General features: G+C 53.2%; 1 protein-coding gene across 1 annotated transcript; it reads left to right on the forward strand.

The window, feature by feature from the left end:
• The first annotated feature begins 2,254 nt into the window (after positions 1-2,254).
• On the forward strand, positions 2,255-16,235 carry SH3TC2 (SH3 domain and tetratricopeptide repeats 2). The gene is given in 17 exon segments (XM_035902508.1): positions 2,255-2,338; positions 2,341-2,536; positions 2,802-2,929; positions 3,915-4,020; positions 4,367-4,510; positions 4,637-4,838; positions 5,495-5,568; positions 6,371-6,566; positions 7,614-7,750; positions 8,719-8,760; positions 8,863-10,566; positions 10,681-10,861; positions 12,369-12,519; positions 14,027-14,149; positions 14,699-14,849; positions 15,485-15,681; positions 16,044-16,235. Coding segments are annotated over 17 exon segments (4,008 nt in total).
• The last annotated feature ends 364 nt before the right edge of the window (positions 16,236-16,599 follow it).

Raw genomic sequence — 16,599 nt, forward strand, 5'->3', positions numbered from 1 at the left:
CCCAGTCAAAGGGCGCTTTGGGCATTGTGGCGAGGGCCGAGCTGTGGTGCCGGCCGGGCAGCGAGCAGCACACTGACCCCTGCCAGCACAGCAGCAGCCTGCCGGCGCGGGGCTGGTGGGGTTTCTGGACACATGGGCTGCTGCCTGGGGACCCCCTGGCACCAGGACCTGTCCCTGGGGTGCACAGGTAAGCTGTCCGTGGGAATGGCATGGCCCTGGTCTATCCAAGCAGGGCTGCAAGACCTCTGGCTGCGGAGCTCACCCCGCTGCCGGGGCTGCTGGGGAGACTCCTGCACCGAGCAGTGGCCCCCTTTGGCTGCTCGCCTGCCCTTCCCGAGATGGCCGCTGGTGTCCACTCCTCTTGCTGGGCACTTGCTGCGTCACTAGATTCGGGTGCATGGGGAATGAGGCAGGGCGTTTTGGCCAGGGAGGGGGAGAGGATGACTCAGGGGGTTGGTTTATTCCCGTGCTGTTGGCTTTTCAGGAGCCCCCTTCCCATGCCCGTCCTGCTGGCACTGCTGCCCAGGGGCACCCCAAGCATCGCAAGGCTTGCAGAGCCCATGGGGTGCTGCCAGCCCCCGAGGCACAATTCCCATACCTGTGTGCCCAAATGAGCTAACGGGGTGTGCTAACGGGCGGGAGGAGGGAGGTGGCCCACGGCCAGCGGCTGTGGCCACGTGTCCTCTGGGAGAGCTGGTGCCAGTGGGTGCTGCCAGCGCCTCAGCCCCGGCTGCCAGGAGTGCAGCCCTGAGTGCCGGGACTTGTGCTTGGCTCCGGGCTGGGGCTGTTACAAAATACTTCAGCACTGGGGAGGTAAATGAGTCACTGGCACGACTGGGAACGACTCCCCACCAGCAGTTTCAATTGGTCTCTTGAAAAAGCTCCCAGTTCCCTTTCTGAGCCTGGCCCAAACAAAAATAAACACTGAATCGGTGAGCGCTGCAGGGAGCAAACCCATTTCTCCTCTCGCCCGAGCGAGCCCTGCTCCCTGCCTGGCTCTGCGGAGACCCACCAGCATGCTTGGCCATGCCACTGGCAGAGGTGGCACGAGTGATGTCCGAGCTGCCACCTCCGGCACATCATATGGAGACCGTTTGGGCAGGGAGCATTCTTCGGGGGGTCTGAATGCCTCTCCCCACCACCCGTCTTCCCCAGGTGAAGAGTGTGACTCCTGCTGCCCCCGCTCGCCCGTGCTCCTGCCCTGCTGGGACCACCTGCAGCGCACTGCAGCCGAGCGCCAGGGAAAATGGTGGCGGAAGAAGACCATGGCATCAGGTACCCATCCCCATGGAAGGGGGACCCAGCCCCTGCACACTGGGCCCTGCCGAACCCAGCGGAGCCTGCCAGGGTCTGCTGGGATGCAGGGAGGAGAGGGAGGGAGGGAGAAGTGAAGCAAGTGGCAGGCAAGCCCAGCCCAGGCAAGAGCCAGCTCGGGTTTAGCTCTGTCTCTGGCTCATTTCACTTCCCCATCTCCGTTTCCCCCACGTGTGGAAGGGGACGGAGTTGCTGGATGAAGTCCTTTGTTAAGGGTGTTCGAATCAGCTGTCGAGAAATGTAGGGCTTTTTCCTTCAAAGAAAAGCTCATTCATTACATGTCCAGCCTCAGGCCATTCTTTTCTACTGCTAACTATAAATAAGGATTATAATTCTGCATGCAAATAACAGTTTATTTGACTGACTAGAAAAGCTGGACCAATGAAAAGAACTGTGGTGTATAGTTATGGCCACAGAAATGACTTACAAAAGCCGCTGCACATTCCGCTCCAGATCAGGTACTTGTTTGTCTTACAAGTCCAATCTGATTACTGACAAAAATTGTTTTTTAATCTTGTTATCCCTCCACAGCCAATACAGCTGTGGAAGAGCAAGCTGGATTTTTATGTGCCTCAGCCTTCATTAACATAATTACCAGCTAAAGTTTCAGTTTCCGAATCCGTTATGGCAATAGTTGATGGTGTGTGAAGCAGAGAGAAGGCAGCCTGGATTTCAGATGCAGACCAGAGCAGGCAGGGGAGAAAATCTCAGTTTGACTTCCAAATTGATGAGCCCCTTGGTTCTCCTGTGCTGGGGAAGTGCTCTTGCTCTGAGGTCTCCTCCAAAAAAACCTCTGTGTTATGGGGTCATCCTTCTACCAGGTCTGCTAGGGAGGGTCTGTCCCAAGAGCAAGGAGGCAAAGTCCCCTCACTTCAAGGCCACTCCAGCACCAGAAAGAAGCCAGTCATCAAGGGTGTCATGTAGTTAGGACACAAGTCCCATGGATCTTGCCTCTGCCCTTGAGAATGATTTTAGGGTGATACCAGATTCACACAATCCCCAGGCAGATGTGCAGTGCAACCCATGGCTTTGCTTTCAGGTGGCATGGTTAGGCAGAATATCATAGACCTCTGCCACAAAATTTGACTGCAGCCCTTCTGTGTCCCCCCCTTGCCAGGTAAGGCTGGGGCACTGGACCCAAGTGACCCTGCTACCGAGGCAGCAGAAGGCTCGCCGGACCCCTCCTCAGTGCTGCTAGCTGTCAGGGAGGGCTTTCCACCAGGTAAGATGCTGTCTTTGGCATCATCACCCAGCTTTCCAGTGGTTGAATGCAGCAAGGCCTGGCCTTACCCCCTATCATCCCTTGAATTTCTCATTTTTGTTTCTGGATAGGGATGATGGGATGGGTTTGTGTTGTTTGAGCATCACAACCAGGCAAGGACTGGAGGCGCTGGTGGGGCTGGCTGCAGGGGGGCAGTGTGGCCAAGGCAGCTCTGTGTGGCATGGAGCTCCATCTCCTCCTTAACCCTGCACATTTCCTTTTCCAGAGATTTCGCTCTTCTTCTCCGTTGAGAGCCGCTCCTCCCAGTGCCTCAATTCCCAGCTCCAGGAAGCAGCCAGAAAGAAACTGTGGGCCCTGGAGAGCGATGACAGAGACGTCTGTGCCCTGTTCAAGGTAGGACCCCCAGCCTGACAGGGCAGAGCATGTGTTGGGAGGCTACTGGTGTGATGGGATGTGCGATGGGACATCAAACCCAGCCGAGAAAGACAAGTTCCTCCGAGGCCACTGCAGGGTATGTTCCTGCACATGGGGGCTCTATAGGTGACTGGAAGGATGGGGGAAATGACCTGGTAAGAGATGAGAGGCAGATGCAAAGCTGAGCCTCATGTCAGGAGCCTCATATTGGAGGCTCTGAGGTGCCTGAGGGATCATGCAGATAGCCCTGGGGTGATTCTAAATAGCCAGCATTCCACAGGGCTGGGATCACCAAAGCTGTGTGCCAGACTCAGATCCCCAGCAGAGGTGGCATCTTTGGACATGCACTCAGAGTATTTGGCTTCATAGAGAAAAATCACTACAGGTATACAGACATTTCCTGGACTGAACTCTTCTTCCCTGCTGGTTTTTAAAGGCCCTGGCCCCTCAGGGCTCCCTGCAGAGCTTCCCAGAAGACCTGGAACAGTGCAGACATACTAGTGCCAGCAATAGTGAAAGGAGAGCTTCTTCCTCCAGGCAGTTACTGCTTTCAGCCTCAGAGCTGCAGTTTGGAAGCTGTGCCTGCCCTGACTGAACATTAGCCCTCCCATGGTATGGTTCAGGTGTCTGAGTTTCAAAAGCACAGTGGTTCTGGTGTGCATGCCAGGGAGGAAAGATTTGGAGGAGGAGATGGAGATTCTTCACCCTCCCACTGCTGCACCATGGAGAGCTGTCACTGCGGGTACTCCATCCCTCCTGGCTGAAGGACTCAGCTGGCTGGATCATCCTCCCCTTAACCCCAGGCAACCAACCCCAGGCAACCAACTTGCACAGCTTTGGTCTCAACTATGCTAATGAGTGCCTAGCCTCATTCCACTGTCTAATATTATTCCCGCACAGACAAGGAAGACCCTGTGTCAGTCCCAGGACCGTCCCTTAATCTTGCTTTGTCTTCCTTGTGTAGGAGCTGTCAGCCAGGCTGGTCTGTATGCAAGCACAGGAGGATCGGTTCCTCCTCACCTTCAAAACCCTAGAAGAAGTCTGGAAGTTTTCCACATATCTGACTTTAGGTAATGTTTTCAAGGTGTGGGAGATCTAAACAGACAATGTTTTTGGAGAAGGTATTCTTTCACACCAAAAAGGGGTAATGTAACAGGGTAGACAGATAAAGAATACGAATTAGAAGACCTTGGTGTTCATCTACAGATTTATGAAACCACTGTCTGGATCAGCGAAAGAGACCCAGGAGGATGCCTTTTGGGTAACCTCTACTGCATTTTGGGGATGGAGGCAGAATTAGAGGATGTTGCCTCAAAGCAAGTGGTTGCAGAAGGCAGACTGGGAGACATCCAAAGAGCGCTTCATCTTGCCCAGTGAAGGAGGGTGCTAACACTGTTTCCCCTCTCGGTTTCTTAGGGTATGTGGGCAGCTGCTTGGAGCAGCTTCTCTTTGACCAGGAGTACTGGCTAAACTGTGCTCTGATGGAAGACACGGAGATCAGAGTTACTGTAGATGAAGATCGCTTGGCCACCATATATATGGGTCTGCTACTCCAGGAAGGTGAGAAGGGACCGCATAGGTAGGAATGTCCTCAAAAGCAGCTCAGCAGGGCTGTGTTGTAGCCCTGTGCTGGGCTATGTCTTGCACTGATACCATTGACCTGGGCATGACTCCTTCTATCTGCAGGTAACTTTTTTTCCAGAGCAGTGCCCAGTGTCTGGCAACCGGAGCAGGAGGGAGAGGAGGGACTGCAGCTCTGCAAGAACGAGCTGATCCATGTGAAGAACATTGGAGAGAACTCCAAGTGGGAAGGGATATCCTTACTGACGGGTCAACGAGGCCTGCTGCCTGTGACAGCTCTAGAGCCAATACCTCACCCATTTTACCAGTAAGTAGACTGGACAATTAACAGTGCTCAAGCCAAGATACTTTCCTGGCCTTGACGCATGAGCTAGCACCAAGCCTGGGGTGAGAAACTGCTCTTGCCTCTGGCAATGGGCAAGAGATACATAATTTTGTGAGGATATACATTATGCATAAAGACAACTACTGGAACCAGTTCAGGTCCTGTTAATGGGACAGAGCAAGGACAAGCGTCAGATGTCATTCTTGTATGATATTGATTTAGGTCCTACATGAGATTATTTGTGATTTACAGGTGAATAACTGGGAGAAAAAGCATAGCCCAAGACTTCTGTAATGCCAGTCCAAGTGGGGCCTCATGCTGGACAACCAGGCTGAGCCTCAAAGACACCCACAGCTCCTTATGTGCTCACGTGGTGAAATCCTCCTTACAGGCTGGCAAAATTATCCTGCTCTTACCACATGGTGTGAGGCTGCTGTCATGAGGTGCAAACTGCCCTCCATGCCCAGTAACACCATTACAAGTAATTACTGGACTGGCCATACTGGCCATGCTCTGTAGCAGCTCCAGCAATCTGAGGGGACAGAACATCTGTCCTGCTTGTGTGAGACCATCCCTGGTGGTGGCCTGAGGACAGGACTGCTCAGAGAAGACCAGTGTGGTTCCCCTTTGTCTTGCAGGTGGTTCCTGAAGAATTACGCTGTAGGTTTTGGCATCTCCCAGGAGATCAGTGGGACAACCTCTCAGCCAATTGGTGAGTGATGCCTATGCAATGCAGCTACCCTTCCCAGGGAAGGGCACGGCTCTTGCAAACGTGGGTTTGGCCACAAATGCAAAGGGCCCATCTCTTGTTCTGACAATGACACTCCCTTGCGAGGTGCTCTAAGAGAAAACTGCATCCTTGGACTCTCTTGAATACATAACAGAGCTTGCAAATGGCATGTTCTTAGAAGGGCGATCTGAAGAACACTACAGGGGGCTGCTGATGGCATCCTTCTGCCACTGGGTTTTTCTATTCTACTGCAATTTTATCTCTCCTTTGATTCTTTCAGGACTGAAGTTTTAAATAATTAGGCTCCCACCAGTGTGCACATGAAACCTGTGCCCACCATTCACCCTTTAGCACCAGGCCATTCCTGCCTGGACATGAGCACTGTTCAGAGCATGCTGGACATGGGAGGTCACTGCAGGTGTGCATTTGGCATGTAGTGTGATGGACATCTGCACTGTTAAAGATTTCACCACTGGCAGAGAGTTGAGACGGTGCAGCTTCTGTGAAGCTCTGTGTTTCCAGCCACCTTCCATACTGCAGCTCTCAGAGGCTTCCGTCTTTAGCTGTGTGCCGTTTATCCGTGCCTCTTATATATTTTATTATAATCCTCTTCTCAAGAAAAAACTGCAGAGGTATGAGTCTGAGCGCTCAATAAATCTCAGAGGACAGAGAGGCAGCCTTCTCAAGCTGAAATCATGATCTCTCTTTGCCCAAGTCTTTTCCAGCGAGGAAGTTTTAACGGTGGCCTCACACTGAAATGCCCTTGTTTGCCTTGGTTTCCCAGTTAGAGGCAGGTGCACAGCCACAGAGGACCACAGAGGAGCAGCATGGGATGAACTGAGTTTCTCCAAAGGAGACAGCATAGAAGTCATTGGCTTCCTCGTTCCAGGACTCCCGTGGTTTGTGGGCAAATCCCTCAGCAGTGGGAGCATCGGTTTTGTCCCAGCCCGATACGTAAATCCCAAGGCTTGCGAATCTCTGTAAGTTTACTGCTACCACCTAGATTAATTTAAACTCAGGAGAAAATGAAGGGAAGACTCCATGTCCAAACTCAAGGCTATGTGAGAGTCCAGGGCAGGTAATTTGCTTCATAGGTCTTCATAGCAGATCCTTTTGAGGTCTGTCCAGAAGCCTTAGTCAGGCTCTGCTACCGACAGGCTGCAGGACTCTCTGCCCAGACAAAGCAATCCTATTTCACTTGCCTCAGGTGCTTCTTGGAGAGGAACAAATCTAGCCCTGGGCTAGACCTGTCTTTATGTTAAGGCAGCCCAGGACATCTGTGTACCAAATGAGCTGGCTTCACAGCTTCACCTAGAAATGTTCTTGTCTTTGTAGCTTTGTCCGAGGGGCTGTGAGTCTGGCAAGGGTGGGGAGAGCGATCACTGCCAAGGAAACCAAGTTCTGCTTTGCTTCCTTCTGCCCCTTTGTTTTCTGTGGGATGCCAAGGCAGAATGACCACTGGTGCAGTTCCTCACAGAGCAGAACTAAACAACCTCCCTGGACACAGGCAAAAGTTATCCAGGGAGGGAGGGTGACACAGCCCCATTCTGACAACCCAGGCAGTTGTCTCTATTGGTGGCTTAAAGACATAGCTCCAGTTCAATACCCAGCCAAAAAGGCTTCTCCTCCAAGAGCTTGTGTGGGATGATGGGGTCTTAACCATTTGCTAGGTTTGTTGGGCTTTCCTGGGTCGGGCTCACTTGAGGTAAATCTTAGGCACTTTTCTCTGACACTACAGAGAGCAGAGAGAAGATCAGATGATGCTTTGGCCTCAGAAAGGGCTTCTGGAGAAAAAAAAAGACGAGTAGGTCCCTCCCTCTGACACCCATCGGTTCCTTCATGAAGAAGCGGGAGATGAGAGCCCTGATGGGGAAGGTGTCCAGACTCTGGTATCCACCTGCAACAGAGCTTTTCTGGTGGGAGGAAGAGAAGGGATGGGAAAGCCCATCTCCATCCCACAGGACAACTGTAGTGTCAGGGGATGGGGACACGCTGACTGTTTTCCGCTGATGTCTTCCTCAACCTAGGGAAAAGGGCTTGGTGTTTCTGAGCGAAGAAGAGAAATCCCCCCTCCTGTGCATCCCCTGCAACAGTGGCGAGCAGCACTTCACCACCCTCCTTGGTGACCTGGCACGCACTGACATCACCTCTGTGTACCGGCTGGGTGAGCCCCCCTCTCCTTACGCGCCCAGCCCCATGGCTCCCCATGGAGAGCAATGCTGAGCAGTGTCTAGAGAGCTCCTTGCTCAGGGCTTTGCAGGGGAGACAACTGCTGTGGCTGAGACAGCCTCCAAGCCCTCTGCTCAGCCTGGTCGTGGAGGTTACAGACACCCTCAAGAGCTGGGCCTTGCCATGCTGCAGTTTGCAGGGGTCTTTGCTTCCAGGGCAGCTCCTCAGTTGTGCATCACCCTGGCAGATGCTGCTCCCGACTGATCCTGGCTGTAGATCCCTGCCTACAGCAGGTCCCCTGCTGCTGTCTGACATTTGGGTGTATATTGAGGAGGATGCACAGCTAAAGTGGCAGGTGACATCCTCTGGCAGGAGCCAGGAGGTCAGGGTTCCTGGGTGCTCTTCTCAGTTTCTCTATGCTTGCTGTGTGGCTTTTGGACCACAGCTAATTTATCTGCCTCTGTTTCCTGCCTCTCGCTACCTAGAAGCATGGTGCAGCCCTGCAGGGCTGAGCCTGGGGTCCCCTGGGGTTCCCGGGACCTCCCAGACCAGCCAGCTCGGGTGCAATGAGCCTGGGGTGGAGCCTGTCAGAGAGTCTCACATGTCTGAGACCTCTGAATAGTCACAACAAGGCTCTTAAGAGAGACAGAGCTGATAAAACTCTACCTGTGAAAAATAAGACCTGCTTGTTCCCAGGTAACTCTAATGTTACTGGTGCTCACCCCACCACCAGCTGAAAGCTGTTCTCCATGGTCTCACACAGAGCTGAGCCCCAGCAGACCAAAGGGTTGAAACTGCAGCTGCATGTGGCATCTGCAGCCAGAAGCAAGCCTGCTTGCCCACATCTGGGTCTGAGCTTTAGCAGAGCAGCAGGGGATCTCCACAGGGTTTGAGTACTGCATCTGCACATTAACACCGACCAAGGCTTTGGGCTTTTTGTTTTCTGTTTGTCTCTTTGTGTAGATGGTTTTGAACCTACAGCCATGTTCCCGAAAGTGCCATCAGGTGAGTATGTGAGGGGACAGAATGGGATGCTTTTGTGGTGACTTCTGAGGGTGAATTTTGACATGGGAAAACATCCCACTGTGCTGTGCCTGTCCCTTCCAGAGGCTGTTCTCCGGGGCTGTAAAGATATCCAGCTGCTCCAGTCTTGGGAGGAAATAAATGGCTTGGCTACAACCAGCACCTCTGAACTGTCTAGCTCAGGGAGTGAATCAGCCCCTGCTACACTGGCAGATGTTCTCCTGGAGAAGCTGGATGATTTTGATGATCCCAAGTTCTTTATCGACCTGAATACTGGACACATGGAAGATGCTGATGTCTTTAACCCCATATTGACCTTCCTTAACCAAGACAGTTATGTGCCCAGTTTTCAAAGCTTCTATGATCTCAGTTTTTCCTTTCTCAACTCCACTTTTTATGGTTTCTCTGATGAGGATGAACTCGTCTTGTACCTTGAGATGTCCAGGAACTGGGCCAAGAGGACTCATTCAGTCTGGGCTCATGTCAGGCTCTGTTTCCTCTTGGGTAAGCTCTGCATCAAAAAGGTCAAGTTCTCCCAGGCTCGAGTCTACTTTGAGGAAGCCATGAGCATCCTGGACAGGGGTTTTGGGGACCTGCCCCTGCTGGCTGCATTGCACGTGAACCTTGCCTCCATCTACTTGAAACAGAACATGAAGCACAAATTCTCTTCCCTGCTGGGAAAAACAGTGGCCTTGCTTGTCTGCTTGCCTGGCCGCTCTTTCAGCTCCGAGAATGAGCTGGAAGTCATGATGTATGTCCTGAGGGAAGCCATTGCTGTGGGTAACGCTCCCTTGGAAGCACGGGTCTGCTTCCTTATTGTCAAGCTCTTCCTACAACTGGGCAAAAATGATGAAGTGCTGCCCTTTACCGAGCATCTTCAATGTCTCACCACCACTTTACTCAGCCCAGACACTAGTTCTGTGCGACTTGATGCCACCCCCATCTTGAGCTACCTGTATGACAAGAAGTACTTGCCAAATATCGCACTGGCCTCTGCCAGGTTGTTTGTTCCCAGTGGCACCAAGGGGGCACCGACACCCATTTGGAGAGCTGGCTTCATCCTCCAAAATACTTCCAAACTTGTGGGAAGCCAACTGGAGAGGAGCAGCATCCCAGCACTGGCTTGCTTCTATCTCAAGCAAGCACTGCGTTTCTCCTGCGAGAGCAGAGCTGTGCCCATCCAAAGGACACTGTGTGCCATCTTGTCCAGGATGTACCTCCAGCACGGCATGTTGGACGGGGCGGTTTGCTATGCAGCCACGGCCGTAACCCTCAGCAGACTGATAGGCGAGGAAGAGGCTTTCGAGTCTTCTCTCTCTTTGGGGTGGATGTATCTCCTGAACAGCCAGCCGGGCCCAGCTGCAGACATCATGTGGCAGCTCTTGCGCTCTCTGCACGGGACAGACAGTGTGACTCAGGGGGGAGCCGTGCACAATCTCCTGGCCATTGCCCTCAAAGGAGAAGGGCAGGTGCAAAAGGCTGCAGAGAACTACCTCTGGGCCCTGCACAAAGCTAAGGAGACCGGGAACAAGAGGAACCAGGCTATCGCCCTGGCTAACCTGGGGCAGCTGAGCCTCTCGCGCGGGGCGAACCAGCTGTCAGAGCTCTACCTGCTCCAGTCGGCTCAGCTCTACGCTGAGCTGCAGGGCAGCGAGGACCTGGAGATGGAGTTGGTACGGGTGCTGCTGTGGCTAGCACAGGCCATGGTGAACAGGCAAAGGATGGAAGATGGAAAACTCTGTTATGAACTGGCGTTGGTTTTTGCCCTGAAATGGCATAACGTGAGGAGTGAGTACAGCTTTGCTAGTGGGAACCAGGGCATCATTCACCTCTGTGCAGCACCCTGCCAGGTCCCTAACGCAGCCCCCTGACCTGTCCTTCTCCCTTCCCTGTACCATGCAGGTCAGCTTCACATCACTGAGTCTCTCTGCCATTTCTACAGCAAAGTGTCCCCTAATCTCCAAGCCTGCATTTCCTACCATGAGCACTGGGTATCTTTGGCACAACAGCTCCAGGACAGAGAGATGGAAGGCAATGTCTGTCAGACCCTCAGTCAGCTCTACCAGGCTTTAGGCACATCTGAGTAAGTCCTGTCTGTGTGTAGATGCTGTTGGAGTGGGGTCCCTGCTCACCCAAAGCAAGAGCAGTGGCTGTCCTGGGGTGTCCCTCGAGAGGTGGGGAAGGTGTGTGGCAGCGCTGGCTGGCCTACAGGCAGGCTGTGGGTTAGTGAGCTGCTGAGATTTGCGAGCTGTCGCTGTGCGGTGAAGAGGGGAACAGTTCAATGTCAACCAGAGCACCGCGACAGCCAAGCAAACACCAGCTGTTAGTTGGGACAGAATTGGGGTCTGGCCAAACACAGTTTTCCAGAGAGACATCCAGCCTTGATCAGAGGGGACCCAGCGACAGGGAATTCATCACTTCCTTTGGAGGCTTATTCCAGTGATTAATCACCATTCACCAGTAAAAATAGGTTCCTTATCTGTGATTTGAATAAGTCTGGCTTCAGCCTCCAGCAGTTGAGTCTGCCCTTCCTATCTCTGCTGGAATATTTTCCCCAGGGAGGTACTTAAGACCGCATATCAGCTCACCTTTCAATCTCCCACTCGACACATGCAGGTGACTGATTAGATTAGGTGGGAGGGGAGAGAAAGAGACCTGGACAGACCACAGACTTTCTTCAGTCTTTGAAGACAAACGTGTCAAATAGTGGAGAGCTCCCATGTCCCAGGAGGACAAATGGGCAGGGGCTGTCATTAACTTGGATGTTAACCTTCCCATGCTAGGTCACAGTGAGTTCAGAGGGAAGGAATTTAGGAAGCAGACGCCTGTCATGTGAACGGTGCTATTTAAGATCACAAAGCACCCCATTCCCTGGACTCGAAGGACAGCTGGAGCCCAGTGGCCAGCAGGCAGGACACCAAGCAAGCAAACATGCCCTGGGCACTGCCCGGTGTTTCCTTCACCACAGCTGCCATCTGCAGGCAGCGTGTCCAACCTTCTGGCCCGTCCTGCCGCTTGTCCCTTTGTCCTCCAGTGACCAGAACCTTGAAAAGGAGCTATAAGGTCTTGCACATGTGGCCCCAGATCTGCTTCTTTGGGTGTACCGAGAGACAAGCAATAAGCAGAGATGTGGGTTGGGGTGCCAGGTACTGTCTGGAAAATGAAGGTTCAAGTACCCGCTGCCTGTGCTCCCACGTGTAGCTGGGAGTGACTTTGGGGCTTAGTGTAGAGGGGCACGTAGGGTTTGCAGATGACCTGGGCAAACCCCTCTTTATCAGTTGAAATGAGCAGGGGTGGGGAGCAGCCCCTTTGGGAGCGCGCTGCCTTGGAGCTGTGCTGAGCACTGGGGGCCCAGGCTGGTGGAAGGTTGCCAGATGATACATACATGTGCGCTAAAGCATGGAGACTCCCACGATCTTACCAGGACACGTTGTTCAGAACTGTGGCTGTCCATTTGTCTCTAACTTTTGGCAAGTGTAGGGGGAGAAGACAGGATTGCCGAAGGGGAGGTGGTGTGGTAGCTTTGCAGCTGATTGCTGGGGGTGTCCTGTGATTTCTCTGTAATGGCTTTTTGCCTGTTGCCGTGACAGGACTTTGAGACAATCCTTGGACTGCACCAAACAGAGTCTGAGGATCTTCATTGACCTTGAGGAGACTGCGAAAGCAGCAGAGGCCTGGCTGCAGGCAGGAAGGCTCTACTATCTTATGCAGGAAGATGAGCTGGTGGAAATGTACTTTCAGGTACGGAGGAGGTGGCTGGAGTAGTCCCATTCTCACCCTGGCTAGCTGCATTCCCATCAGAGCTGCGTGGTTTGATAGGAGCCTTTTGGGGCTGGAAGACCTGGAAGGGAAAGTTCTTACGAGCAGTGTAAACCTGCTGCTGGAAGGAGGAGCTGTTGCCTTACACTCATGCTCTATCTGGCACTAAATTTCCTATCTTTCCTTCCATACACTGGGTTTAGAAGATTCTTGGGTGAAAGTAAGTGAATGTATTGAGTAAGAAAGTGATGTAGGAGTGCCAAAGGAAGCTGGAGGTGTCAGGTGACCGGTCCCATTGAAATACACATAGATAAGGGTTAAGGTGCCAGGGAAATGCTTGGAGACTTCTTGGAGCAGAGGACTACTGGCTTTTTTCCACCTCTAGCATTATTTTATCAGCTGAGCTGCAAAGAGGAAGAGCAGCTCCTAAAATCTTAGGGCTCCCACATTCAGGGAGCAGCTTCTATTAGAAGAGGGAAAATCCTTTCATGTGCCCACAGCAGGCAGAGCACAAGGCTGGTTGGGTCTGCTGGGGTTCACTGAGCTAGGGTATCCAGCAAAGCACCAGCCTGGACACGTGTAGAGGATGTTTTGGGTCCTTACCATGTTATCCCAGAAGCAATTTTAAACTGGTGGGGCTGGGTGACAGGTACATGGTGCTGGGAACAAGGAGAGAAGCCTTTCCCATCAGCCACACCAGCCTGCCCCTAAATCATGTTGGTAAAGGCACGGAGTTACTGGTACTGGGTGACTGCTCAGTGACCTGGTTGAAATGAACAGGGGACTCGGGCATCAGCTCTTTCCTAGCATTCACAAGGGAGATCTGAAGCCCATAACAAAGAGCCATCATTGCCTCCCTGGCTCATGGTTTCAGCAGGTAGGCAGGGGCTAAAGGAGGGGTGACTTCCCAGTAAGAAGGGCCAGTCAGCACCAGACCTCAGCAGGGCATGTCTGAGTTCCTGAGGGGCCCCTTCCCAGGCAAGGTCACTGACAATGATAAATTGTCATGGTGTAAGGAACAACGTGTTCTGGCTGGAAGGTAGCACCAGGGCCAAGTGCATAACTGGCTAAAATAACCATTCTTCCCAGAAGCTGGCATACCTGCCCTCCCTCCGGCTGGCTCTGCCCTGTCTGTGTATAAGCTGTCCGTTCCCCTCGCCAATCTTCATGTTGGCTCCATCACGTCAATGACAGACCAGGGCCAGGACAGCTGCTGGCTGCGGTGTCCCAGCTCTAAATCCTGATGCTGTTGGATATCCCAGCTGATCAGTCTGGCACAGGGATGGCTTATCTGGTTCCTGGCTCCATCCTTACACACATCACTTGCAAATGCAGCACCACAGTCCCACACACCTTCTGGCCAGCCCATGGCCATGCTGTTTGGAGCACTGTGGCTCACGTTTACGATGACTTGGTTTTATTTAAGCACACCGATGTCTATGTGAAAATGTCTCTTTCCAAGCCTCATTCCAGTTCCTTTTCCTTCTAGGCAGCCATTCAGACTGCTCTGAAGTCCGAGAACTTCTCCTTGGCCATGGATCTTTATGAAAAAGCAGGCGACACTTTTTTTAATGGCAGCCGAAACAGAGATCGAGCAGTGGAGTTTTATAGGGTATTGATCCCACCAAGCATTTCTGTCATGTGTCCCTGCAAGGCGATGCCCGTGGGGAGCTTTGCCCCAGGGCTGGCTGCAGCACTGCATGGCCAGGCTGGAGGGGTGGAGGGTGGAAAGGGATGGGGTGGTCCTGAGAGCAAACTTTGCTGCAGTGGGGAAGCCTGGAGCACCGACGTATTTTACAACGGCTGCAGCTCATCCCAGCGATCACCTGTGAGGCGGGAACAGCGTGCTTACATTACAAATCCTGGCAGTGTTAGGTGTGAGCTGGTTGCTGCTGGGGACATGCTCAGAGTCAGAATTTCAGGCACCTAAGGAAGGGCAGAGACATGAGGCTCAGGTTTTGAGAACCACGCTCTGGGATATGAAACTCATTTTCAAGGGTAAGAAGGGGCTAGAACCTGCACCTGCAGCACTCAGTCACCCCATCGTCTGCCTGCCATGCCAAGCGTTTGGTCCATCTCCCGCTGCTCTATCACCCCTCTGTGGGCAGTGCTATACCAGTACCTCCAGGAACAGCCCAGACTCACTGTTCTCTCTCCTCAGGGAGGTGCTGTGCCTTTGGCCAGGAAACTAAAGGCCACTAAGACAGAGCTACGGCTATTCAATAAGCTGGCAGAGCTGCAGATCAGGCTGCAGGGCTATGAGAAGGCACTGGAGTTTGCCACGCTGGCAGCCAGGCTGAGCATCAGGGTCGGTGAGTGATGCACACCCACAGAGTACGGGGAGTCGCTGGCTCCTGTGGAGGGGGTTGCCTTTCTGGGTGAGAACAGTGTGCACGTGAAAGGGGGATCTCCTGCTTTTGTAAGGCCTCTGGACCTTTTCTTATCCTAAAGGGTAATATCTTTTTAAGGCCACTTCCCTTTTTAAGCTGCATGACAGTCACATGGGAGAGCTGTGCTGTGGCGGTGGGGGGACTGGCTGACCAGAGGGGTTGTTGCCACACCGGAGCACGGGAAGTGTGATGAAGGCACAGGACTGAACAGTTCCTCCGTGCCCTGGCTCTTCTGATAAACTCATCCCTCCCCATTGCAAGAAACAGTTTGAATGGGCAAAATGCCAGCATAAATGTCTGAGATGGAACCAGTCTTGTAATAGCCCTTTCCAGCACCCAGTTGAACAATATACCCCCCAGGCAATCTGTCTAGCCTTGGTATCAGTAACCCTGCCCATGCCTCTGTTTTCTCTGGACCATCTTCAAACCCAGTATCTCCTTATGAAGACATTTGTGCCCCCAGGCTGTTGAGCAAATGTATCCCGGCTCAGCATGGCTGGGCTGGGGACGTATTGCGAGCGTGCTGCAGGCTCACTGTATTGGCAACTCTTTTCCAGGAGACCAACTGCAAGAGCTGGTTGCATTCCACCGCCTGGCTACAGTCTACTACTTTCTGCATATGTATGAGATGGCAGAAGATTGCTACTTGAAGACGCTTGCCTTGCGTCCCCCCTTGCTGCAGTGCTCTGGAGAGGCCCTGTACTACTCCAAGGTGTATTGCCACCTTGGCAACATGACCCTCCACAAACTGAAGGTAGGAAACCTCTTTCCATGCTGCTGTGTTGGGCACTCTGGTCTGGATGGCGAGTGGGAGGTGGAGTATCACATCTGCTGGCAGAGCAGCCACCCATGTAGGTGGCTGCACCCTGTGACTCTCCATCCTACCTGCAGCTTTAGGATAAATGCACACAATGTTGGCACAACCAGGATTTGAAAGGGAAAAGGCAATTTGGAAAAAAGCGCTGGCACTTAGCTGCAACTGTATAGAGCCCATTTCAGTAAAGTCAAGTGTCACTGGGTTCTGCCTGGAACCACCAGGCTCTGCTCCAGCCCCTTTATACCCTGTGACCTTCAATTAAACCACTTCCTAATGCCTGCCCTGTGCTTTACGGTTAGGATGAACAGGATGCAGCAGCCTACTTCCTCCTGGCCCTCGCCGCAGCGATCGAGCTGGGAGACCAGGAGTTGCAAGGCCTCATTCACGCCAAGCTGGGTGACATCCCCGGTGCCCTGCAGGGACCTGAGGGCACGCCAGGCTGTGCCACGTACCGGCCCAGGTGGCTGAGTGAAGGTGGCCACGTTGTCTGACCAACCTGCCACCCTGGGGACTCCAGCGCGAGCCGTCAAGCAGCATCATGCCGTGCCGCTGGCACGAGTCCATGTGCTCTCCAGAACAACCAGCCCAGAAGAAGTCCTGTGCCGCATCCTAAGAAGGTGGCAGCGTTTGGTCTTCTTGTCCCCAAGAGGCAAGGGACAAAACACTTGGGACTCTGCCCTCATTTTTCAGGAGGGCTGTGCACCGCAGCCTGAGCGGCACATCGAGGGTGGGAATCCGGGCAGGATGAGGCCCCAGCAGCGGTGCTGGATTGTGCAGTGCAGCAGGGCTGAGCAAGAGATGGCATTTTGGGAGTGCGGCTGCCTGGCCCGGGGCAGGGACAGGAGAGTGCTGCCA

This window comes from Egretta garzetta, unplaced genomic scaffold, assembly GCF_000687185.1.
Source record: "Egretta garzetta isolate BGI_Z169 unplaced genomic scaffold, ASM68718v1 scaffold209, whole genome shotgun sequence".
Lineage (NCBI taxonomy): Eukaryota > Metazoa > Chordata > Aves > Pelecaniformes > Ardeidae > Egretta > Egretta garzetta.